Source organism: Leptidea sinapis, chromosome 8, assembly GCF_905404315.1.
Source record: "Leptidea sinapis chromosome 8, ilLepSina1.1, whole genome shotgun sequence".
Lineage (NCBI taxonomy): Eukaryota > Metazoa > Arthropoda > Insecta > Lepidoptera > Pieridae > Leptidea > Leptidea sinapis.
Genome location: NC_066272.1, coordinates 5,937,215 through 5,965,120, shown reverse-complemented (window position 1 = coordinate 5,965,120; position 27,906 = coordinate 5,937,215). Strand labels below are relative to the sequence as shown.

The 27,906-nt window shown below is 34.6% G+C and overlaps 1 protein-coding gene across 1 annotated transcript in view; it reads right to left on the bottom strand.

The window, feature by feature from the left end:
- LOC126965796 (lachesin-like) overlaps positions 1 to 27,906 on the bottom strand; it is a 127,755-nt gene that overhangs the window by 54,295 nt on the left and 45,554 nt on the right. Inside the window, exons 4-5 of the mRNA XM_050809567.1 lie at positions 15,047 to 15,232; positions 11,009 to 11,198 (exon numbers count right to left, since the gene is read on the bottom strand). Coding sequence (XP_050665524.1) covers positions 11,009 to 11,198; positions 15,047 to 15,232 — 376 coding nt within the window. The remainder of the gene's footprint in view (positions 1 to 11,008; positions 11,199 to 15,046; positions 15,233 to 27,906) is intronic.

Sequence of the window (27,906 nt, the reverse complement as noted above, 5' to 3'; positions counted from 1 at the left end):
GTGTCGAAAGTGCGTGTTTCAATTTATAACTGAGATCACTTATATAGGGCGAGAAAAGATCAGGGAGAGAACTGAGCCCTTAGGGACTCCTGACCTGTTGGCTCGTGCCGTGGAGAGCGTGCCCTTGACGTGGTTACTAAATGTGCAATTTGTACGGTAATCTCAGAAGATCTTCACGGGTTAATCTGACACACCTTTTCCGTAAAGCTAATAACACTACGCTCTGTTGTGCCTGACGGTTTATTATATGATATGTTGGTGATTACTTATCCGTAACCTTAGCTTAAATATTGGTCTCCGCTTCAGCTCGCCAACTACATACCGCAGGCTTAGTCCCAAAGTGCGGCAAATAATACTACGCCCATGTACTCGAGCCTGTCTCGAACAATGTGTGACGTTGACGTGCCATATGTTCTACAAAACTTTACTAATAATTGAAACTAAAATTTCATAGTGTAATGGTTATTCGACATTCCAATTAGTACCAACATTCAGTTATGATAATATTAATAGAATCATTTGTAACCTATTAATATTTTATTGTTTTAGTAATTATATGTAGTATATCTTTAGTAATTGTAATATTATATAATCACATGAAAAAACCTTAGTGATGTCACTTTATTATGATGTTGGTAGTTTCGTATTATTAAGGTTGGTAGTAGGTTAACTGTTACGTATTGCTCTCAGCTATTGGGCACTTCTTGTTGCGCAGTCGAAAGTATCGGACGTACTGGCTGCTGGTCACCCGACTGCCCGATTGTTTTAAATCATTTAATGTTACTTGTATATAGTTGTGATTATAGTGAAATAATTGAATATATATATTCTATCCAAGTGATTCGTAAAAGTTTTCTTATTATAGTAGTATAAAAAAGACACTGGGATCACTTATCATCAGTTAGTATTTTTGTATTTTATTAATTTCAATGTAAAATAACACGAAGCGTACATTACTTAAAATAAACTACGCTTAAACAAACCGCTTCAAAACCTGAAAAGTATTAAATTAAACTTTTAGTTATTTGATACTTTTCAGTTTTTTAAGTCAGTTTTTTTAAACGTAGTTTCTTTTTTTTTTATCTTTTTAGTGTTAGTTATTAATTACAATATAATATAATCAACCTGAATGAAAACTCCTAAAAAAACCGTATACAAAAAACAATTATATCATCGAGGTCAACAAAAATTTTCATAAAGATGTTCATAAAATGAAAACTACTGGGCCATACTATGTAAGATTATTATGGGACCAAATGGCATCCATTGAGAATTACGTAAATCAGATCATAAATCTCAGAGTAATCGATGTTCATACATAAAAAAAATACCGATTGAATTGATAACCTCCTCCTTTTTTTAGTCGGTTAAAAATTTGAAAGATGCCATTGAGTGTCAAGATGCCACATACACAAGCATCTTTACAAATAGCCAATACACAGTACAATATAAAATTGTCGTTATAAAAATCTATTGTTCTTAGGTAGTGCGGGATTTAGTTGGAGCGCAGCGGAGACCAATCCTTAATCTAATTCCAGAACTATATTTTTTGACTAAGCATTACCGCAATACAAATAATTCAGTAAAACAACTAAGATAATGGGCGCGGAGTACTTATTTTATATGGCGAAACAACATTTGTCGGGTCAGCTAATTATATATTAAAAATAATAAATTAAAATGTTACTTACAAAAAGTATCACCATTATCATGCACCAGTGAGAGGCTCCTTTGCACCAGTGGGAGGCTCCTTTTTCACAGAGAGCCGGCTAGATTATGGGTACCACAACGGCGCCTATTTCTTCCATGAAGTAGTATAATGTAAATATTACTGTATTTCGGTGTGAAGGGCGCCGTAGTTAGTGAAATTACTGGGCAAATGAGACTTAACATCTTATGTCTGAAGGTGACGAGCGCAATTGTAGTGCTGCTCAGAATTTTTGGGTTTTTCGATAATCCTAGGCGGTACTGCATTGTAATGGGCAGGGCGTCATCAATTATCATCATCATAAAAATAAATATCATTTATCAAATTAAACAGAAAAATTTAAAAATTAATTAAATTAACCCGAATAACTGAAGTAGCTAAAAATATAGTTAAAAGCATGACCTGAACATAATTATAAATAATTTTTTAAATTTGGAATGTCACCGCAGGAGAACCTGAATAGCAAAATGCAAGCCAAGAAAGTTTCTTAGTGAAACGAATTTATTTTTATTTAATTTATAATTCCGCCTGTTGAAATGCTCCCATATTTGAAACGTTACATAAAATTACAGAGAGCAAACGTAAATGAGGAAATTTTTGTACTTTATATTTCACGTTCCGTTTTACGAGCCAACTAATTTACTGTTAGCATTTAAGTGCACAACTACCTAGAACCTAGACATTCAAGAATTTTTTGTGTAAAAATTGGCAAAATATTTTTTTTTAGCATAAGTAGTTTTTATGAGTTAAGTTTGGAAAATATGACGCTTTGTAACGACCTGCCATCTATGAAATTAAGAAAATAATATTGTTATAATAAAATATTAAAATATCATAATATTTGGTCTTCCGTTGGCTGTCAGCAAGGCGACCCTCTTGGTCCAACAATATTTAGCCTTGCCATTCATTCCGCCATAACAAAACTAAAATCAAAATTTAATGTTTGGTACTTGGATGGTGGTACTTTGGGTGGTGAAGTGGACTCTGTTTTAGATGATTTGAAAGTTGTAATAGAAAGTTTTAGCTCAATCGGCCTTGAGTTAAATTTTTCGAAATGCGAGCTTTTTATCGGCGAAAATTTCCAAATTTTCCAGACCGGGTTGATATTACCAATAAATTTAATGTTCTGGCCCCCAATATTAAAGTTTTGGATAAGAATTCACTTCACCTTCTTGGAGCTCCATTATTTCCTGTTTCAATTCCAACGATCTTAAACGATCACATTAAAAAATTTAATAACGTTTCGGACAGATTATTGAAAATTAATTCTCATATGGCCTTAACTATTATTCGGTCTTGTTTATTTATTCCAAAATTTACGTACCTCTTAAGGTCTAGCCCGTTATGGAAATTTCCAAATTTGCTTGATGTGATTGATATTTCACTTAAAAATATTTTAGAAACCGTTTTGAATTGCGCGTTTACAAATCGTGCATGGTCTCAAGCCTCTTTACCGATACGGTTTGGTGGTTTGGGTACTCGCAAAGTTTCGGGCGTTGCCTTACCAGCATTTCTATCTTCAGTTCATAGTGCGCAGCCTTTGGTTACTAGAATTGTAAATCATGTACCAGGTAACTCAGAGATTGTATATTTGAACGAAGCTAACAATGCTTGGCTAAATATTGCAAACATTCAAAATTTTCCAGACGATTTAAAGTGTCAAACAGCATGGGACGCACTTCTTTGTAAGTCAGCCTTTGATGATCTTTTGACATAACAGAGCGTGCTCGTCTTTGGCCGTGACACAAAATGAGTCGGGATTTTGGTTACAAGCCTTGCCTTCTGCGCCGATTGGAACGCTACTTGACAATATCACATTGTCAATATGCGTATCACTCCGGCTAGGTATAAAACTGAATGAACCACATCAATGTAGATGTGGCGTTCAGGTAGATGCTCTTGGACGCCACGGGTTATCCTGCCTAAAATCGGCAGGCCGTATCAGTCGTCACGCCAGCATTAATGAAGTCATCCGGAGGGCATTTGCCGCTCTTAATATACCATCTGTTTTAGAGCCAAATGGTATTACCCGCCGCGATAGCAAGCGTCCTGATGGAATGACGCTGGTGGCTTGGGCACGGGGAAGGGCGCTGGTGTGGGACGCTACTTGCGTCGACACTCTGTCTCCTTCTCATGTCCATGTTACGTCAGTTGGTGCTGGGGCTGCTGCTTCGACTGCCGAAGACAGCAATCGTCGCAAATATGTTGGTCTCAGTGAGTCATACATCTTTGTGCCGCTTGGTGTCAAGACACTTGGCCCGTGGGGCCCAGGAGCGCGGAGAATGTTCAAAATACTATCTTCGCGCCTCAATAAGGCTACTGGAAACCCAAGCGCTGGCAGCTATTTCGGTCAACGGATCAGCCTTGCTATCCAACGCGGTAATGCTGCCAGTATTCTTGGTACGCTTCCACGTAATGATAGTTTTAATTGTATGTAGTCGTAGTATTGTAAATATAGTTATAAGATTTGTTTTGAATATACATATTAAAATAATATTTTATTTACATAATATACATAGCCTTAAAAAGGATATTATTTGGGAGGCTCCGTTGCACAGGAAGCCGGCTAGATTATGGGTACCACAACGGCGCCGATTTCTGCCGTGAAGCAGTAATGTGTAAACATTACTAAGTTTCTGTCTAAAGGGCGCCGTAGCTTATAATAGTTGAACTCTTACATAACGAAAGTAAAATTTTTCAACCGCATCCCGGAGAAATATTATTTAGGTCGTTTTTCTAAGAAAGTATTCCTATCATCATAAGGATGAATTTAAAGAACCTGCTTTAATGAAACAATCATAACAAACTTCCTGTTAACCAAATTGTTTACATCTTTCTCTGTAAAATATTGACTCCCTCATAATATGTTTTTATATGAAAGTATTTTAATAATAACAATTGATCTGTAAACAAAAATATTGATTTATTTGTTTGTAATTTAAAACAATCAGTTTAGTTCATAAGTTTTTAATGTTAGTGAGTGTAATAAAGGATTATTGTAATTATAAACAATATGTTATGTTTTTAAAGTGATAACCCTCACTTCTAGGATTAATACACAAATAAAACTTGAAAAACAAAATTTTATGAACGATGTGGGATTCGAACCACTGGGAATGAAGCCACAACCTGAAAGTTGAACAAAGCAAACAGAATTTTATAACGAGGCGGTACGCGAACGGTTAGCTCAGTTGGTGAGAGCACAGGCACGGAACGCCGGAGGTCGTGGGTTCGAATTCCGCTTATTTGTGTATATTGTAATTAGTTTTAGTAGGTACTGATTTTATGTAGTTTTGGATATTTTTAATTCTCTCTTTATTAATTTTTATAACATGCGACGATTGTAGTTACACGATAAAACCAGAATGGATTTAAGTTTGTACTTAGTTTTAAGTAAAATTGTAAAATACTTTCTGTGTGTAAATAAATTAATAAATAAAAAATATATCAGAATCTCAATAGAATAAGTCTATCATAAAAAGATTAATTAGAAATTGAAATTGAAATTATTAAATTGCTGCCGGTGACTTAGTCCACGTTATTTCCGTACCAGGCTCCCTCGAGGGCCACTTAAAATGTTTGGAAAAAATATATTCGAGTAAATATATGTTGAGTAGTAAAAAAACTACTATTTACTAACAAAATAACAAACAAGCTAAAAGGACACCTATATGTGTTTAACACAGACTGAAAATCGATGCTTGCAATGTTTAAATTTACGCTTCCAAAGCACGCACCCGCATCTGTTTGTCATCATTTGTATCACAGCAAAAAATAAAACAGAATGCGTTGTTCGAATATTTAAAAGAAATATTCAATCGCTGTTTAAAAATTTATGACAACCTGTATAGCCGAGTGGTTAGCGATCCTATCTACTAAGCTAGAGGTCCCGGGTTCGAATCCCGGTAGGTGCAAGCATTTATATGATGAATATGGATGTTTGTTTCCGAGTCATGGGTGTTTAAATGTATTTATGTATGTTTATATATACGTTTATATGAATATATGTATGTTTAAGTAAGTATATTGTATTAAATATATCATTGTCTTGTAACCCATAACACAGGCTATACATATATGCTTAACTTGGGGCAATTTGTGTAAAAAGTGTGTCAATATTATTATTAAATTAACCGACAAATGGTAAGCATGTTAATGAGTTCAGAATTAATAGAAGCAATATAAGTTTGTGATGTGTTCCTTTTTTATGGAAGAGGAGGACAAACGAGCCCCAATATCCATGGGCGGTTGCCCCACCACTTTTGCCTCCTCTTATATAAAAAAAAAGATTGGGTAAAGTGCTAAAGAGTGGATGTAATCCTTACCAGAATCTGTATAAAAAGAGGATTATTTACAATAATGATACGCTTATAATAATAATAATAATAAGCCTTTAATTAATTCCAAAAAAGTTCAAATACATAATAATATAATCTTAACACTACGCGTATAATATGTATAAAATATAAAAGTTATGTTATTGGAACCCCACTGAGGATGTAGGCCTCCTCCAGCTTATTCCATGTATCCCTCCTCTGTGCTTTTCCTCTCCATTCTTTTCCTGCTATTTTTATTATGTCACCTATCCATCTGTTTCTTGTGCGGCCTCTTTTTCTTTTGCCAGATGGTCCTTCTTAAATTGTCGTTTTACTGTCCATCTTTTGTCCATGAATCTCGCCACATGACCTGCCCAGCGCCACTTTTGTGTTACAGCGTACTCAAGAGCATCTATCAAATTTGTCCTTTTCCTAATGCTGTCACTTCTAATCTTTTGAATTTTTCTGATGTTCAACATACTCCTTTCCATCGCTTTCTGGCAGGTCGCTAGTTTAGTTTTTTTTTTTTTTTGTATTGTATGTCCTTTGACAGCCGTATCTAAGAGTCGGTACAATGCAGGTGTCCATAACAATCTTTTTGAGATGCAGAGGGAATGACCCTTTTAAAATTTCTTTTAAGCTCCAGAATTTTTTCCAGCTTATATTCATAATGATACGCTTACAAGTAGTTAATGGTATACGTTAGTGTGTATCTAGCTGTACCTATATTTGTAAGTAGATGATTATGTAAAATTTGCCAGATTACAGTTACATTTGCGGCTAGGCGATTAGGTAAAATAGTATTTACTTACTTGAGAATAGGTATAATATTATTAAAATGTATGCTATATTAGTTCACCATTGTTTATAATGGCATCCATTTCTTTTTAAATATTATTGCCTTCACATATACGTCTACAAAATTATATTACAATATATATAGTCTACAATATGGGTCACCTGACGATATGTGCAGTTCACTACAGTACCACCGCAGCCCATACAGGTATCACAAGAGCGTTGACCATATAAAGCGTCGACTGAACGTACTTATGAATTCGAAAACCAAAAACAGACTTGTATCAGATTCTAGAGATCTAATAGAATCCGAAAAGGAAGTAAATTTCACCCATGAATTCATTACAATAGAGGTATTTGGTGAGTATTGCAAGATATGTAGGATTATATGGATGTATTAGGATTATTTTATTGTTGTTTGCTGAGTTCTCGTAACAGTTTCATCATGCTCGCTTAAAATATGTCACTGCTTGTGGCGGCGACATGGGACGGGTCGTCCAATTCCCTAAAATATGGTTGAGGGAGGCGATGGCTGGCTCATGCGTCATGCTCGTGAACGGGCGCTGCTTGTGGTGGCGGGATGATCCTGTAGCCGGGGACTCGGTTTCAAATTCTTAAAAGTTATTGTGTATATATATGTATGGATATATACATGTTTAATTATTTATAATCGCTTATAAAATGCTCACAGAATACCTTTATTGATTTATGGTGTATGTGGATGATGCAGCTACTGTACTCAATAACTTTTGTATTAATTTACATTTATTTTTTTAGACTTACTCGTGTAAGAGATTGACTATTTGACGTTTGAGTGTGTTTGTTGCATCATTTTACATTTTACATATATAATTGAAATGATCTGTAAATCTTGATACAAAAGAGTGGCAATGAGTTTCTTGCTACTTCTTCTCATTAGCTCAACCCTTTACGAAGTAGCGGTAGATTTAATAAGAAAAATATTTTTTTTTTGACATTCACAAGTGTCATTTTCGTGACCTACTTGAATAAACTGATTTTGATTTGACTTGATTTGATTTGAATGCCAGTATTTTATATCAAATCATATTATAACGAGTCAAGTGAAGTGAGCAGCGGGTGACTGAGAGGTGGTGCTAGTGTAGCGGTGTGAAGTGCGAGGCGTGTAGAGGAGTGGTGAGGAGAGGTGGAGCGAGGGGTGGGGAAGGGAATAAAATGCCTTACTCGGGATTAAATTGATTATTCTGCAGTGTTAAAGTGCTGTTAAATAATTTCGAGAGTGTATATTTGAAAGTTAAAAGTTATAATTGTAAAATCTGTATATGATGCACTGGTTTGTGTTGGAATTCTGTTTTAATTTTCCTCTGACTGCTTTATAATATGAAAAAAAAATCGTGATTGCGTTGTCTGTAAAAGTATAAGTCAGTAATTTTTGGTAAAAAGTTTTTTTTTTTTAGTTTTTTAAGCTATGAACTTAGGTCCACTTATGTATTAATGATGTACAAATAGCTTAATTGTAATGTGGTAGAATGCAATTACAATTTGATTATCATATTATCTTAAAACAAATCACCAATTGGCAAAAATTTTATAAGAAACACCGCGTTCTGTTGCAATTGGCATTAGTTGCAATGTACAACGTGCTATAAAATCTAACGGATCTATAAAATCATACCCGATACGCAAACGTTGAAGGAAGAAATTATCGTACTATCAAGGGAGGTTAGGTTAGATTAGATTAGATTAGGTTAGGTTAGGTTAATATCTCTCTATCTATATCTATAGACTAGCAAACATAGCAAGATTACGCGGTTAAAAAAACACTTGCATCAATCATGTTATTAGGTTTTTCTTGCCAAAAGGACAAGTTATCGACTTAAAAATAACACTAGGATGTTTTTTATTTTATTGTTTGTAAAAAAATTACTGTTATGCTTTTTTCTAAATAGAATAAACAAAAACCGACTTCAAACTACTCCAAAACAATAGATATAATATGCAATAAATGGTATAAAAAATAATTATTGAAATCGGTTGGTATGATATTGAGTTATTCGTTTGTCGTGTACCTACATACTTAGTGCAAATTTGAGACTCTTTATATGGTTTTCTCATAGATGTCGTTGTAAGAACTGGACGAAATTTAAAACCACACGGGAAGCGCCAGCTTTCAAATAAAAAAGAATCATCAATATTGGTTCAACCAGTCGAAAGTTCTGAGGTAACAAACGTAAAAAAAAACCGTCGAATTGAGAGCTTCCTTAAGCCAGCACACAGGTGGATGCATGGAAATAAATGCTCGGCTGCCAATGTGTTAAGTGATAATAAACAAATCTTAGATTATTTGTACGCCTACATGGGGTGTGACAGCTGTGAAAACGTCGAAAAAAGTTGAGATTCACAGCTAACCTCTATTTTGTGCAATGCATGCACACTTACACAAAGTAACATACAAATCGTGAGTGTAAAACGTAACTTGTCACGCACACTAAAGTAATAATCAAATCAAATCAAAATCAGTTTACTCACGTATGTCACGGAAATGACACTTATGAATGTCAAAAAAAAATCTTATTGAATCTACCGCTACTTTTTAAAGGGTTGAGCTAATGAGAAGAAGTAGCAAGAAACTAATTGCCACTCTTTTATATAAAGATTTACATTTACATCGATTTGAAAATCATTTCAATTACAATATAATATGTAAAATGATGCACCAAACACACTCAAACGTCAAATAGTCAATGTCTTACACGAGTAAGTCAAAAAAGTAAATGTAAATTAATACAAAAGTTATTGAGTACAGTAGCTGCATCATCCACATACACCATAAATAAATAAAGATATTCTGTGAGCATTTTATAAGCGATTATAAATAAATAAATATGTATATATCCATACATATATATACAATAAAACTAGCTGACTTTTCATCGGTAGTCTAGCAGCAAGATACTATCTAGACGTTAAATTATCTAAGAATGTTATCAAGAATCATTAATTCTTTCGCCTTTTAGCAATGTGCATCCCTATTCCGTCTGTCTAATTTACTAAGGTATCGTTCAGGACTTTTATCATTTCACTTTGCCTGACAGCAAATTTGCCATGTAAGTTATAACTTTTACTCATAAAACTAGAATACAACTTTATGAATAAACTTGAGAGTACACGGCGTCTCTTGTTTCATTTTATAAAAGTTTCAAGTAATTAAAAAATATAATAAAAAAATGAATAATATTTCGTATCTCCTTCTTTCAATGTCTTACATTATAATATAACTAATTAATATAAACACAATAGTGAAAGGCCTCCAAGGCCTACAATTCAATACTGTCTCATACGAACTACTTCATTTATTATATGTCTTCTGATTGACTTGATTCCACATTTGTGGCGCTATAATAGCGACATTAAATGAACCCAAGGCTATCAAACCATAATTGTAAAAAAATTCTAAAATTTAAACTAAATATTTGAAGTTTTGTAATTTTCAAACAAACAAAATATATATTTAGGAAAAAAAATTAGCCTGCCGTGATCGAATGGGAAGAAAAAATAAAGGAAAACTGTGAGATGTTACTTTTCACAGGTGCCATGCTAGGTGGGCAACTAAATGGTGCCTTTTTCTGCCGCTAAGCAGTATTGTATAATAATTATTGTTTCAATTTAAAGGGCACCGTAGTTATTGTGAACATGGAATTAATTATCACTGCTTCGAAAAAGTAGAGCATTAATAAGAAGTGGCAATGAGGTCATAGCGTCTCCTTAAATCCATATTTATGTTTTATAAGTATTACATATTTGTATACACCCTACAAAATCATTTATAATTTTGTCATTAAATATTCATAGTAATAATCGAGTAACCTGAAAGATACATCAAAAGGTGTCGTGCCAAATTTGTACATAAACATCTACAAAATACGCAAAAAAATGTATATATTTTTTTGAACGATGCGGGACTCGAACCCGCGACCTCTCGCGTTCCGTGTGAAATAGATCCTGTAGATGAAGCCACTACCTATGAGTTGAACAAGACATATACAAGCTTTAGCACGATACGTCACTCGAATGTTGGCTCATTGGAAGAGCACTCGCACGGGAATTCGCGGGTTCAAGTCCCGCACGTTCATAAATTTTATTTGTGTAATTGATCCCAGAAGTTATTGCTTTAAAAAATAACAACTTGTTTAGATCTACCAAATACCTTTTTTCTCCCTTCCTCCATCATGTCGAAAGACGATCGGCTTATTGTGTTCCCTTCTCCACATAACTGTGGGTGCTGGAACACCAGTGGCTGTGCAGGTCAAACGAATGTTACCACCTTCTCGAGCTGAGCTGCCTTCGAACGCCGTGTCTACGATGTCAGGTGGTATAAGCACGGAAAGGTGACCCATCTGTTAAATAAACAATATAAATTTATAACGAATTGCTTGATTGTTATGTCTTTTTTGTACATAATTTAGTACAATTTACATTCAGAATTTTCAAATTTGCCAAGATGTTTTTTGAGATACGTATTTGATAATTTTCAAAAAAAGTAGAAAAATAAGGACTCCGTGTCACCTGACATAACAGTGTAGCACGAAAACAAGCCGATTAACATGTAAATACATAGCCACACGCACACACTTACAGTACTACAGGCCGATAGGCGGCCATTATGAGAATTGTCATCGTCTGGGACAGATCAGTCTGAGTCTCAATAAAATATTTTAAAAATGCGGTCGTGCGTTGTGAAAACGTGTAAAAACGATACTATATAAGTATTTGTGGCCATATATGATTATTTAAGGGAGAAAAAATTCTGTAACTAGTATCCCCCGTAACCGCACACACACTATCATAACGGTGCTTCACTTGCTAATATCACGGTGCGGAGTCCTTCTTTTTTTACTCGTCCGTGATCATTAAATATTAATAGATAAATATTAAATAATAATAATATTGACACAAATTATCTTGCCCCAAATTAAGCATATATAGCCTGTGTTATGGGTTGCAGGACAACGATATATTTAATACAATATACTTACTTAAACATACATAAATACATATTATAAACATACATAAATACATTTAAACATCCATGACTCGGAAACAAACATCCATATTCATCATATAAATGCTTGCACGTAGAGGGATTCAAACCAGGGAGCTCTAGCTTAGTAGGTAGGATCGCTAACCACTCGGCTATACAGGTCGCAAATAAGAGCAACTAAGAACCTATGTAGTTGAAAGTTACGTAAGTAAAAAAATATTGAGTCCAGCGTTCTTAAAATTTTCACCTGTGTAGATTTGAAATGAGGGATGAAAATTCGTATGTATGGAAGTCCAAACAACTTCTCGCTTTCACCCCTAATTCCGTATTCGATTTTCATTATGTTTGGTACAAAAATAGACTAGAGCTTGAGAAAGTCTACAATTTTTTTGAAAAAAAAAAAGGCATGGACGGGTTGAAGTAAGGGATGAAAATTCGATGGGAATTCGTCATTTTTTTTTCAAATTCAATTTCAAACTTTGTATTTAGGCTCTTGATAAGTAGTAATTTATAAACATTTGTTCAAACATATTTGAAACTTAATTTTTGAAGTTCGCAGGTAAATACTATGAAAGGGACTGTCAACAATGACAAGGGATATCCGCTGTATCGTAGAAGAGCGTCGTGCCGGCAGCGTAAAGAGTATATTATTTCAAATGCTAAGTTTCCTTACAAATAAAAAATGCTGCCCATGGTAACTAACCCACGCGGACGAAGTCGCGGGTAAAACCTAGAAGAAAATAAAGCCATGCAGATAAAGATTTTAGCTTTGATATTATAACATAGATACAAATAAAATTGTATAAGAACAACTACTAACTACAACTAGTTAATTGAAGTAGTTGAGTACAATAGCATTGCTGTTGTAAGTTGCATTAGTCCGGATAGTACACTGAACCGAGTAATTGCTGTACTTAGCCACAGAGCTACACCGAAGAATAGATTTTTCTCTATGGCATTTGATTAACAATTATTCACCAATTTAATCTTAAATTGATTATCCAAATGTTTTAAGTTTTCTTAAGTGTCAATTCCACCAATATTTGTCTTTAAACAATTCGACACGTGTTTCACCCCTACACAAGGCATCCTCAGGAGATGTTGACTCGCGGAATTAACACTAAAGAAAACTTAAAACATTTGGATAATTATGGATTTCCGCAAAGTAGCGCCTTCAATTAATTTTCTTAAATTGATGATGTTAATAACTGGTTAGTTAAAAATTATTGAATGTGTTATAGGTTACGAAAAACAATATGATAAAATGTTATTTTTTTTATGTAAGAGGAGGCAAACGGGCAAAAGGCTCATGGGATGACAGTGGTAAGGCAACCGCCCATGGACATCCGCAACAAAAGGTGTCAAGATAGATATATATAACCAAAATATTAATAAAATGTATATTTTAAAATATATCGCTTATCTTGTGGAAATCTTAAGACTAGATTAATTTTCATCACGCGTATCTACCCAATTTTAAGTATGGTATGGTTAGATTTGAATGGTTTTATATTAGAAAAGTAGTATAAAAGTTATTAATTAGCAACTAATGAATCCTGTATATTCAACACGACAGATAGACGATTACAGCGACACGTGCTTGTCACTTGACACAACAAAAAGCAGCGACAATGAAGTGGCAGTGGGCAGGGCACATAGTTCGACGGACAGATGGCCGTTGGGGCAGTAAAGTCCTCGAATGGTGACCACATACCGGAACACGCAGTGTTTCCCCACAAGATGGACCGACGATCTGGTCAAGATCGCGGGAATACGTTCAATGAGGGCAGAGCAGGACCGATCGTTATAGAAATCTTTGGGGAGGCCCTTGTCTTGTAGTGGACGTCTTCTGACTGATGATGAAAAGTTATATAGCCACATTCAACAAGTCACTTCACAGATGACTTATAGACGACCAAAGTGGAAATAATGATAATAATAATCAGCATATCTATTTGCAGAAAAGGGCGTATCAAATACCATCTGAACGTCCTGCTTGTCTCGACCCTTATTTTCATAAAAAAATATATCTTTTGCAGAGAACTGACGTATCTCAAGTGGTTGAAGAATTGGCCTTCCAATTTGGAAATCAGACTCCTAATTCGACGTAGATCCTGCCACAAAATCACATTTTAAGAATTCGTGTTTAAAGTTTAATAAATATTAGTGTATTCATTCGTGATGTCATTCAAAGAGTGACAGTAGGGCTGCCATTTTTTGCCAGTCCGTTAATATGAATCACGTGACCAATTTTGTGTTCTTAACTCAATTTCGAAATGATTGTGGTTTGGAGCGTTTTTCTGGAATCACGTCCAATTTATTCTTAATGCCGTTATTTTGCAAAACATTCCAACAGTCCATCTACATCCGGATCATTCCAAAGAACATACACAAGCACACAAAGGACACATGGAATTAGCACTTATAAAATTTATATTAACTGCCTTTTTATATTTCAATGGGCGCAATTGTGTATTTTGATAGTCATCAGCAAAAACGGAGCAATCAAGATCCGGAGTTAGGATCAATTATAAGTTGGAAAATACTGGATTAAAAGAACAAGTCTATTTAAAACTACTACGACAATACGGTCGCACGGAAGTGAAAGTATGTTTCAATCAAATAATTGCCCGCGTTTTTAGATTTCATCGATAATCGACCACGTGCCAGTTGATCAATTGCCACGTGCCAGTTACCCTACTACCAACCTTAATAATACGAAACTACCAACATCATAATAAAGTGACATCACTAAGATTTTGCATGTGATTATATAATATTACAATTACTAAAGATTATAATAACTAAATGCCGAGATGGTTCGGACATGTCGAGAGAATGAACGAAGAACGATTGACGAAGAATGTGTATAAGGCCAGTGTGAATGAAAGTGTTGCAAGCGGTAGACCTAGGTGGAAGTTTCGAGATCAAATCAGGGACGTCTTGAAAAAAGGCCAGGTCAAGAGTACCCTAAACCGAAGAGCATGTATGAAAGGAATAATGAAAGTAGACGAAGCGGAACAAGTATGTAAGGATCGTAGCAAGTGGAAAGAAGTGGGCTCTGCCTACCCCTACGGGAAAGAGGCGTGATTATATGTATGTATGTATAATAACTAACATAATATAATATTAATAGGTTACAAATTATTCTATTAATATTATCATATCTGAATGTTGGCACGTAACAAATGAAATACGTCTTACCTGACTTTTCATGGGGTCAGTATTAACTTGGCACATGTATGTCCCGGAGTCGTTTGCTTGAACATTGCTGACGTGCAGTTTCCATGTATTGTGGTTGTTGTACGTGACTGATAAACGTGGATTCAAAGCGACCATGTTTGTGTGGATTGCAAGGATTGCCTTAGAGTCAGATTTGATCCATGCAACCTAAACAAAAAAATTGAATCAACATTAAATTAAATTTATCTACTCACTTACAGAACACTAGATTGTTTTTATGACAATAAGGTAGGAGACGAGCAGGATCTTAGATTTTAGAAAGAATTTTAGTTTTTTCAAGAATCCAGGGCATGTTTTTTTTTATGACAATAAAGGACGAGACGAGCAGACGGTAATTGAAACGCCCTGCCCATTACAATGCAATACCACTCAGGGTTCTTGAAAAACCCAAAAATTCTGAGCTGCATAGCAGTTGCACTCGTCACATTGAAACATTAGATGTTAAGTCGCATTTGCTCAGTATATTCAATAGCTACGGTGCCCTTCAGACCGAAACACAATAGTGTTTACACATTACAGCTTCACTGCAGAAAAAGGCGCCGTTAGTGTGTACCACACCCATAATCTATCCGGCATCCTGTGCAAACCCAACGACAACGATACCCTTGGGCTGGGTCAACCCTATTCTTTTTATGCCCCGAGGAAGCACAGGGCAAAAAGATGCTATAAATTAACATTTGAGCTCCCGATATTGCAGGATTGTAACTAGTAGTATTAATATAATTACAGAAATCTTTCTGCCTTACCTCATACCTCTTTTATTCTCTAATGTAATCGAATCAAAGCCAAGAGAATCACTGAATCACGGCTAATATCTCGTGGAATAAATTTACATAATGAATAGTAGTAAAAACTTACAATGTTTACTAACTAACTTATCATTCTTGACACGTACTATAAAGAAACAGAAGTCAAAAATAATTATTAACCGATATTATAAACCAAAGTTGTACGACGAGCGTTACCGGGGCCCCATCGGTGTGAAAGAGCTGAGTGGCAGATTGAACAAGTGAATAGATGCTGACGCTGAACTTCGATTGTCTATAATTTAATATTTTTATAATTGACTTTCGCTCCAGTCTTGTTATAAGTAACACGTCATATTTTAACATCATTGTAATTAGTTTTGTGTAATAAATAATAATTTTTTAAAAAGACCTTTTATGATCGTCCGAACATAACTGGCGCAGTCGGTAGGATCGCGGCACTTTCAAAATCAAGTGAACGGTTCTAATCGTAATAACCGCGATCGGGATATAAGAACCTAAAAGGACGATTTACGGGAATTTCGGAAAATTGAAAATCCTGTTCTGGGGCAAAGTCCGGCGGGAGATGCAGAGATTTCGGTAAGTACTCTTTTACTTCCAAGTTCCTTTGCTCTATTTCCTGTCGTAAATTTTTTTTTAGATATTATTTTAATCATTACTTCAAATTGGAAAATAATTTGAATTTTATATGAACATATATTTTATTGTGTGTTGTCGTTAGGCTAAAATCGCCACGGATTTCACACGGATATAGGATACTTCGTAGAATTATTGCATTGTTAAGTAAGGCTAGGGTACAGTGAAAGCTATAATGTCTCTTAAAGATTGCGATAGTGTTATTAAGACTATGGGTGATTTAATTCCGAGATATAACGGTAACCCCAAAACATTAAATTATTATATACGAGAAGTAGAGAGCGTTATTAGTTTAATAGAGCCTGGCTGGCAAGCGCACCCCGTGTTAATAAGTTTAATTAAGAGTAGGCTTAGTGGCGCAGCTATAGATGCTATAGCGTACGAAAACTCACTGGACTCGTGGCCGGAGGTTAAACATGCGTTATTAAGACGTTTAGGAGAAACGAGAAACGAGATCCAAGTAATGCAGGAACTTACTCGAATGCGTCGCCTTAAATCGGAGGACGCCGAAACATTTGGAAAACGACTTAGGGACATATTAGATACATTATTTACAGTCGGAAAACATACCGATAAAAGTTATTATGAAAGTATGGTAATAGAACATTATATAAGTCAGTTAGAATTTAACGTAGGAATAGGTGTTAGGATTATGAAACCCACGTCGTTAGAGCTTACGATTGTTGCGGCTAGACAGGAAGAAGCTAAACTAATTTATTATAGGCAAGCAAATCCTGGTACAAATACTGCATCTACTTCCCAAATAAGACAGAAAACAGATCATTCTAGATTATTCCCACAAAATAATTATTTGCGTTCTATTAATAATAACCCTCCACGATTATTCAATCCTAATTTTGTACCCCAACAAAATAATATGAATTCACAACAACGACAGCAGTGGATACAGTCCAGCCTGCCTTGGAAGAATTCTCACCAAGGTCACAAGACTTCAGGTAATGTACGTAATAATTTTGAACATCAACCCAATATGCCTCAACAAAATATAAATCCGACTCAAAAAGTATCAGATGTAAGTATGAGGTCCGTCAATAAGCCAGAGAAGCCACAATTTGCTTTCGAAGAGTTGTTCTACACCCCGAACGACTACTATCAGGTAAGTAACCCAATTGATTATGATCACCACCAGTATTTTGAGGAGCAGCCACCTTCTGAAGAAATTCATGAACAAATTATTGGGGAAAATCAGGCAATTACCTCATGTGATGAACTGGATTTTCGGGATGGCAACAACACAGACAACCAGAGCTAGTAAAACTGAATCATCACTATAAAGATCATTTGCCCTATATCGAGATACCTGAATATAAAGGTAAGTTTTTAATAGATACAGGAGCCTCGCGATCGATGATATCACCCGACGCTATAATCGGTACAATTTTTGAACATTGTATAGATCATGAACCTTTTGAAGTTAAAACTGCGCATGGTGTTACTAGACATGACTTAGTAGCTCACCTTCCATTACCACCGGTTTTTAATAATGAATTATTCCACAAATTTCTAATCTTTGACTTTGATCCTAAATATAAAGGTCTAATAGGGCTAGATTTGCTTAAGGTCTTATGCAGTAATATAGATATAAAAAATAAAGTATTATGTACGTCAAGCGCAACTATACCTATTAATTTCGATTACCCAAAAAGAAATATTAGTATTGAACCAAGATGTCAAAAATTAATAAAGGTTAAAACAAATTATGTAGACGGCCAATATTTGCACGAAGATTACTTTTGGAATAATGGTGTAATTTCTCCTGCTGCAATTATTAAAGTAGAGAATGGTTATTTTCGGACGTCTGTACTAAATTTCAATACTGAAAAAAGGTTTATAAAATCAACAGCTCCGTTCGTGTTAGAGCCTTATTATAATAATAGTACGGAAACTTCTTGTGAGCTTCATTCAATTACTACCAGATCAGAGATAGATAGAGAACTTTGCAAAAACTTAGAGAAAATTAGAACACATCACATGAACGAAGAGGAAAAGCGAGAAATATCACGTTTATGTTATCAGTACAGGGAATTATTTCACTCTGAAAATATTCCATTAACATTTAACCATTCAGTGAAGCATAAACTTAGGCTTACGGATGAAACACCTGTATATGTTAGAAGTTATAGGCAGTCTCCGCAACAACGCCAAGAGATTCGTAATCAAATAGATAACCTCCTTAAACAAGGAATAATTAGAGAAAGCATCTCTCCATGGTCATGTCCTGTGCATATTGTACCAAAAAAACCAGATGCATCAGGGAAAATAAAATGGAGGCTTGTAATAGATTATAGAAGACTCAATGACCGTATAATTGAAGATAAATATCCACTTCCAAATACCTATGATATTTTAGATAGGGTAGGTAGAGCACAATATTTCACAACGCTTGATTTAGCTAGTGGATACCATCAGGTGGAAATGGACCCGAGTGACGTAGAAAAAACAGCATTTTCAACAGAAAGAGGTCATTATGAGTTCCTTAGGATGCCATTTGGTTTAAAGAATGCGCCTAGTACTTTTCAGCGTCTTATGGACCATATTTTACGAGGTGTAGAAAATGTATTTACTTACCTCGATGACGTAATTATAATTTCTACATCATTACAAGAACACATACAAAAGCTAACACAGGTTTTTGAACGTTTTAAAATGCATAATCTCAAGATACAGCTAGATAAGTCAGAGTTTCTCCAAAAACAAGTGACATTTTTAGGCCATGAACTTACAGACCAAGGCTTAAAGCCAAATAGGGACAAAATTAAAGCAGTGCTAGACTTTCCACTTCCAAAAACGCAGAAGGAAGTCAAATGTTTTCTAGGTTTGGTTGGATACTATCGAAAATTTATAAAAGACTTTGCAAAACTCACGAAACCTATGACCATATGTCTCAAGAAAAATAATTCAGTCATTCATTCACCTGAGTTCATCGATGCGTTTAACAAATGTAAACAAATATTAACAAATGCACCTCTATTACAATATCCAAATTTTGATGAACCATTTATCCTTACGACAGATGCATCAGAAGTAGCAATTGGTGCAGTACTGTCCCAAGGACGTGTGGGTTCAGATAAACCAGTCGCGTACGCGTCTAGAACTCTATCTGAAACGGAAAATAGATATTCTACCATAGAGAAAGAGCTGTTAGCGATCATATGGGCAGTAAAATATTTTAGGCCGTATTTGTATGGTAGGAAGTTTACCATATACACCGACCACCGTCCGTTAACTTGGTTAATGTCACTTAAAGACCCAAACTCAAAATTAACACGCTGGCGCTTAAAGTTGGCAGAATATGATTATCAAGTAGTTTACAAGAAGGGTCGGCAAAACACTAACGCAGACGCATTGTCAAGGGCAAAAATTTTTCATAATAGTATAGATTCGTTAGCAGTCAACTTCGATGATAATGATGATGATGAAATAATAAATAGAATATTTGAACATGCACGTAGGGAACAGGCAGGCGAACTGCAAACGGACAACCTTGAAGTAAACGAAAACGTCACACCATCAATTATAGTCACAGAAGGAGATAATATAACGGTAGCAAATGACCCTGAACAACTCGTATCCACTAATCACACACAGCCAGATAATGAGAACAGGGGTATACCTATAATATCTGACGCTATAGATAGACAACAAAAACAATTTCATATTAGGTCGACCCCAGGATCAACTTACCGCATAGAAAATAGGTCAACAAGCTCTAGGCAAGTAATTAAAGATGTGTTTATCCCTGTAAATAATACAGAAGAGGAAATAATTAAATTCTTAAAGGAACATACTGTAGCAGATCGAGTATTTCACTGTTTTTTCATAATGAAGAGTTATACATTGCATTTTCACGTGTGTATACAACAGTATTTAACGACAGAGGTCCAAAATTATTTAAGTGCACATCACGGGTAACCTTAGTGGAAAATAAAACTGAACAGGAGGATTTAATAAAACAACATCATATAGGAAAAACAATTCATAGGGGAATACAAGAGACATATAAACAACTCCGTAGAAAATATCATTGGCAAAATATGTTACTCAGCATTCAAAAATACATCAATCAATGCGATGTTTGTTTGCGAGCTAAATATGAAAGAAACCCACTGAGACCACCTTTGGCTTTAACGGACACGCCTACAAAACCTATGGAGCATCTCTTCATGGACTTATACTCCACAGGTGGGGCAACTTTTTTAACAGTTATAGATAATTTCTCAAAATTTGCACAAGCCATCAACCTAACTGCATCAAGTAGCGTTCACGTAGCAGATGCACTATTACAAATATTTTCTGTTTTCGGTTTACCCATGAAAATCACTACAGATTCGGATTCGAAATTTGAAAATGATTTAATAAAAGAGATCTTTGCATTACATGATATTAACATACATTTCACAACCCCTTACAACCCTAACTCAAATTCTCCCATAGAACGATTCCATTCCACTATTGCAGAAATAATAAGAATTCAGAGAATGACAAATAAAGACGATCCTATGCCTTTATTAATGAAATATGCACTTATCGCCTATAATAATTCAATTCACTCCAGTACTGGGTATACACCACATGAATTAATGTTTGGACATACAGCATCTAGGAATCCACTTGAACTGTATTACCCGAAGGAATTCTATCAAAATTATGTTCTAAAACATAAAAATAACGCAGAAGCTGTACAAGAGTGCGTTACAGCATACATGTCTAAAAATAAGGAGCAGATAATTAGCAAGAGGAACCAGGCAGCACAAGAAGCGGCTTTCAAGGTAGGTGAAACTGTTTACAAACAGGTGGCAAAAACGGCGCGAGACGACAAAACAAAGCCTACTTATAAAGGTCCGTATAAAATAATTCACTTGCATCCTAATAATATAGCCGAAATTATTGGTAGTCATCCGAATGCCAAATCGATAAGAGTTCATTACAAGCTGCTCAGACGGCCTCATCTTGTTACAGGATCTTCATCTCAAGAGCCTTCATGCTCTACGCAGGAGCCCTCGTGCTCTACGCATCAGCTGACGTAGTTATAGACTCAATAGATAATACAAATGGCATTGTACTTATTAAAGAAGGGCAAGTATTTAAGCAGATCGATTCCTTCAGCCTAGTATGTGTATACAATATTACAGCACTTCAATCTTCGTCACTGAAATTACTTTCACTTTTTATGATAACAAAGTCTTTAGAAGTAAATACAGTATCCGGAGATTCGCATAAAACATACAAAGATCAGTTAAATTACACTTTTAATTTGGTAGATAAGAAACTTAGCTTATTTAGATCTTTTTCTAATAATTATAGAGTTAAGCGAGGATTAGTAAACGGGCTTGGCTCAATAGTCAAAGCAATAACTGGAAATTTGGACAATAATGACGCAGAAAAAATAGAACAAGAAATTAGTTCTATACAGAATACCGTTAATAATATTAAAAACAAGCAACAAAAATCATTTTTTTTGGCTGAAAATACTATTAAAGAATTTACCTCAGAATTAGAAAAGATTAATAAGAATCAGAATAAACTAGCCTCGATAGTTAATAATGTTTCTAATAGTTCTAATTTAGCTTATAATCAATTACATTTTCTAGATATATACGTCCAATTAAGTTTTAGTTTACAATTAATTTTAAATAAGCTAATGATATTAGAAAATGCAATTACGTTTGCCCGAATGGAAGTCATGCATCCTAGTATAATTAATCCTCATAATTTAATTAATGAATTACTAAGTATCAAGGAAAACTATTTTCTCAACCCAATCTCGGAAATAGGTATACGTACAATAGATGATATAGAGAAATCTGTGGTGGTTAAAGCTTATAAAACAATGCACACACTAAATTTTATATTAGAAATCCCCTCGGTTGACCTCCAGATTTATGACCTTATTCACCTGTACTCCATCCCCGATAAACAAAACCTTACGATAATCCCAAAATCCAAATACCTTGCACTTGGAAGTGAGGGGTACGCTTACCTTGATGATGGATGCTGGCATATCTTCGAGACTACTCTTCTATGCAGCCAACTAAATGAATTGTCTATAAAGAAAAATGAAGACTGCATCATCGCACTGGTGCAACACAAACCTGTCAGTTGCACACTAGCTAAAATGGTTTTGCGTAGTGGGAAAATTCAGAAGATCAACGACAACAGCTGGATTGTTATTCCAACAACGGAAGAGCTAGTGAGGAAAATGTGTGATGGAAGGACTCATTACGAAAAAATAAAGGGACCCCAAATCATTACTATTTCAGAAGGATGCGTGATTCAAATAATGAATAGAACACTTCAAGCTCATAGAATTTTTTTAAATATGAATGAAATTATACCATTGCCACATCAACAAGACTATTCATATAAGTCACCAGCTGATTTCACTTTGCATATCGAGGATATATCATTAGACAACATCCGTGGTCTTATTAACCAGGCACGAGAGGTGGAAGATCCAGATGAAGTTAATCTGCCCCTCATCATGGCGACTCCGAGTTGGACTACAGTAATATTATACTTCATAGGCTTCGTGATAATATCCAAAAAGATCTATCAATGGCTTAAGAGCAAGCGGATGAAGCCTAACCCAAGAGCCAGTGAAGAAGCCAGCGAGGACGCTGGAGGAAGCTGCAAGTTGCGCTTCCATCTTGAAGGGGGAGGCGTTACCGGGGCCCCATCGGTGTGAAAGAGCTGAGTGGCAGATTGAACAAGTGAATAGATGCTGACGCTGAACTTCGATTGTCTATAATTTAATATTTTTATAATTGACTTTCGCTCCAGTCTTGTTATAAGTAACACGTCATATTTTAACATCATTGTAATTAGTTTTGTGTAATAAATAATAATTTTTTAAAAAGACCTTTTATGATCGTCCGAACATAACTCGAGCCGAACATAACACTATCTATATTTTTTTTTCATTGTTTTTACCATCATATCTACAAATTTTATCTCAAAACAATTCATTCGATAAATTAAGGAATTAGTAAATTATAGAAATGATTTTAAGAAGCGATAATCGAGTTTCATATTTATTAAATAACGCTAGTACTATCATGCTCTTTATGAGTTCAAATCTGTTTTAACTATATTGAAATTTTTCTGTAACTAACCAATATAATTCAAAGAAAATTTCATAGTATCTATTGCTTATTTATAAATTATCTCATCTACTTGCAGAGAAATTTTGTGCTGAGTCCATAGTATGTTTTAATTTCGTTACAAAAGCATCTCAGTCAGTCATGATTTCCAAACTGCGTAGATTTGTAGACCACTTTTCAATCTGTGACAAGCGTTGTCAGCCACATTGGATGATCATTATTATAACACAAAACACCTGTGTTAAACGACGTTTACGGCTCCACAAATATACCACACGTTTGACTATAACTCATAAAGCTCAATTTATTACGTGATCTCTTCCTTGACTCGTAGAACCATAAAAGTTCGACCTTAGACGTCATAAAGGAAAAATCCCATTTACCGCCAAGCATCTGGCGTGTAATTTAAGAACGAAATTAAAACCAGTATACGAAACAAAACACTTACTCGGTATCGCATACAAGGCTGAAATTTCGTTTAATGTGTAGGATTAATGTCATAAATTGCTTGCAATTTTCTCGGCTTTCCTCCAAGTTTAAATCGTTGGTATTGTTCTCTATGAGGCAAAACTTAATGTGACTTAAACACTGTAACTGCGGTGAATGTAGGTAAAACTGATTATAATAATTATCATCGCTAGCATTGCGCTTAATGTTTAAATGTTTCTTGTAAAACGGATGCTGAAATGAAACCGCGGCGTCTGTATAATTGAGATATTTACGATCTACGCTTAATACGAGATATAGCTTCCCATTAATCCTTAAAGTGTGTGAGGAAATAGATTATTGTCTATGCTGAGGCTTAATTTACAAAATAATGTGAAAAACCAATTGATTGGAAGTTCAAGTGTTTTAATTAAAGCTCTTTTTAGCAACATAGTTGCTGACCAACAGTGACCACAATGTTACAAAAATGTTTACAATTGCATTTTACATAAGGATCTATTATTTATATCTTAAAATAAAGCATAGGCCATGCAAGTCGTTGATAATATATTATTTTAATAGAAGGTTTTATAAAGGTACTGTTTTAGTTTATTTAATCTAAGAAAAACAATGATTTCTCTTTTTTATCGAACAGGACGACAAACAAACGAAATACATACGGTTCATTAAATGGAATATAGTCGAAGAAACGTATGTATGAAAATGAGAGTGAATGAGAGAGAGAAAGAAGAGTATGAAAATGCAAAAACTTATTGGTACCGTGGCGGATAAGTATTGAACCTAGGGCCCAGTGATGAGAGTAAATGGTACCACGTATTACTCCTTTTTTAAACACTTAATACTATTAGGACAGATAAGTATTAAAAAAATATGTTTAAGCTTATTGTACAAAACAGACTGAAAGATTTAAAAATGATCCTGTAAAATGGCCCATTGTCTCGTAATAATTTGAAATCACAAGCCACGATAACTAAAGAAATATTATAATGAAATCTAGCAGTGACCAGAAATAAACCAAGAACGTAGACTCTTCTACAACGTTCGCTCTCATTTTTCACTAGACATCTCGCTTTGTTGCGGTCAGGAAATAAATTACTTACGATTTTCAATGTTTGTAAGAATAATTTCCAACGTGTACAATAATTATGTGCCGTTAAATGTTTCTTAATAGAATTATTGAAGGAATAAAGCGGCGGTTTAATAATTGAGCAAACTTATTATATTAACAATGTAAGTATATTATATTGAGTGTACGAATTTTTTTCTAAACGGTTGAGTTATATTACCTCTTAGGATATAAAAAATATAATTATCTTATTGACTTATATTTGTTTGCTTGTAACGTTGAACATTAAAACTATTGTCAGAGCTGTTGTGGTTGTCAAGAAGTTTTGTTAGAGGCAGATTTAATGCACCTTACAATTTTTCGGAATTTTGAAAAAACTATTTATTCGACTTTAATAATCCTGCCACTTATGAACACGAAAAACATTCATTATTTGATTTTTTTTTTCAAATTTCCAGTAAATGCGCTTTTACTACTAATATAAATTAGTTTTATTTCTTATATATAATTCTTATATTATATACAATAGGCTAACCAAAACAAATCTTATAACTATATTCAAAATACTATCTTCGCGCCTCAATAAGGCTACTGGAAACCCAAGCGCTGGCAGCTATTTCGGTCAACGGATCAGCCTTGCTATCCAACGGGGTAATGCTGCCAGTATTCTTGGTACGCTTCCACGTAATGATAGTTTTAATTTTATGTAGTCGTAGTATTGTAAATATAAATTAAGAATATAAAATATGAACAATGCTTTTAAATTAAGAATTTTTTTAATGAATATGGAGTTGGTCTAAACGCCATGTGAGATTAAATTTAACTGCATTAAACCATGATTTTTAAAATACTTTTTTTTTATGTAATTTTCTTATGTTTATTATAATAAATTCTCTAGGTGCAATTATACACTTATATTTGTACATCGGCGACTGGTTTATTATTTTTCACTTCTCAAAACATGAAGATCAAATAACAGTTGTCTTGCCTATACTGTGATAGTTTATAATACAATTTAGCAGTGGGAGGCTCCTTTGCACAGGATGCCGGCTAGATTATGGGTACCACAACGGCAAAAATCCTGAGCGGCACTGCATTGTAATGAGCACGTGGAATTACCATCAGCTGAACGTCCTGCTCGTCTTGTCCCTTATTTTCATAAAAAAAAGGTAATATTATTTTCATTATGGATATATAAGTACACGATCATAATCCAGAATAATTTAGCTCATTAAACCAATATGGAATTTCAATAGAAATGTAGAAGCTAAGTTTAACAAGTTCAGAATTCCAGCGAAGCATAATATTCATGAATGCTGTAACTGATTCCTACACAACAAAACAAGGCTTTCGTTTCAAATAATGTGCTACGTGAAGAACGAGCGACGCGGACGCTGTGAGAGTCGGGAGATGTAATTACGCTACTTCCGTTATTTGTTCCCATTGTTATCCAATTTATAAACTTGATCCATTTTCTTGTACATTATAACTTTAATGATTTTATACGATACAACTAACCTCAACTTAATGATCAATCCTTTGTTATTAACTTAACAGCTCCCATCGTTTTTAGTATGCGGTAACCAAAGGGTAAAAACAGAACCCTATTATTGATACTCCACTGCCCATCCATCTGTCTGTCTGTCCGACTGTCACCAGGCTTGATGAACAATCATATAAAAATGACAGATTCCCGAATACAAATGTAATATTTAGCTTATTTTTAATTGTAACTGTATTTATGGCCAGACTAAGTTTATTTGGGATTGAGTTTACTATCATTGATCATTTAATGTTTAATTGATATTTAAAAATCTACCTATGACTATCAGTACATTTATGAAAATTTAATATATGTTCACAAAAATCGTCACCTGTTTGGTCTTAATAGTGATTTTCATTATTATAACACAAGAAATAAGGGATTGCTTGTAACTAATTCTAGTAGGCTTCATAAGATACATAATAGCTTTAAGGGTAAATGTAAATATACAAATGTAAGTATACACTTCTATAATAAAGTCCCAGCCACTGTTCAGGCATTATCTATAAATAAATTTAAATGTTTTATAATAAAATGGCTCTGTCGTAAATCCTATTACTCCACTGCTGAATATCTCAATGATCGGACAACCTGGGACTAGATTGTGATTATTTTATAACGATAGAAATGACTGTACAATATTGTTTATTTTTATTGAAAAGAGCGCAAAAAAAGAATGCTGCCGCTTCTTCTCTCTCAGAGCGCCATTTGTTTCCGAAGCGGTAGTAGTATCTAGTAGTATAAGAAATGACATCAAAAAGAATTCTAAAGGAATCAATTTTGAGAAAATAAATGCCTTTTATGCCTTTTATCTATAATTATCGAATTGATCTGACAAAATCATTACATCTTCATAATATAAAGAACCAACCATACGAAATTCATTCATTCCTGCCGCCGAATTCCACCTTCGCACGACACGCCACAAGTTAGGATATCATCCCCACCATCTGGATGTGTGGCGGTTCTCCACAGTGCGGTTTTCAAGGAGCTTTCTTCCACGTACTACAAAGCTGTGGAATGAGCTTACTTGCGGACACCTTCCTTAAAGGCCGGCAACGCTCTTGTGATTCCTCTGGTGTTGTAAGAGAATGTGGGCGGCGGTGATCACTTAATACCAGGTGACCCGTACGCTCGTTTGTCCTGCTATTCCATAAAAAAAAGCTGATACATTAACTTAGTATCTAGTAATAGTACTTAGTATCTAGTATACTACGTAATAGAAAAACACTCTCCTCATT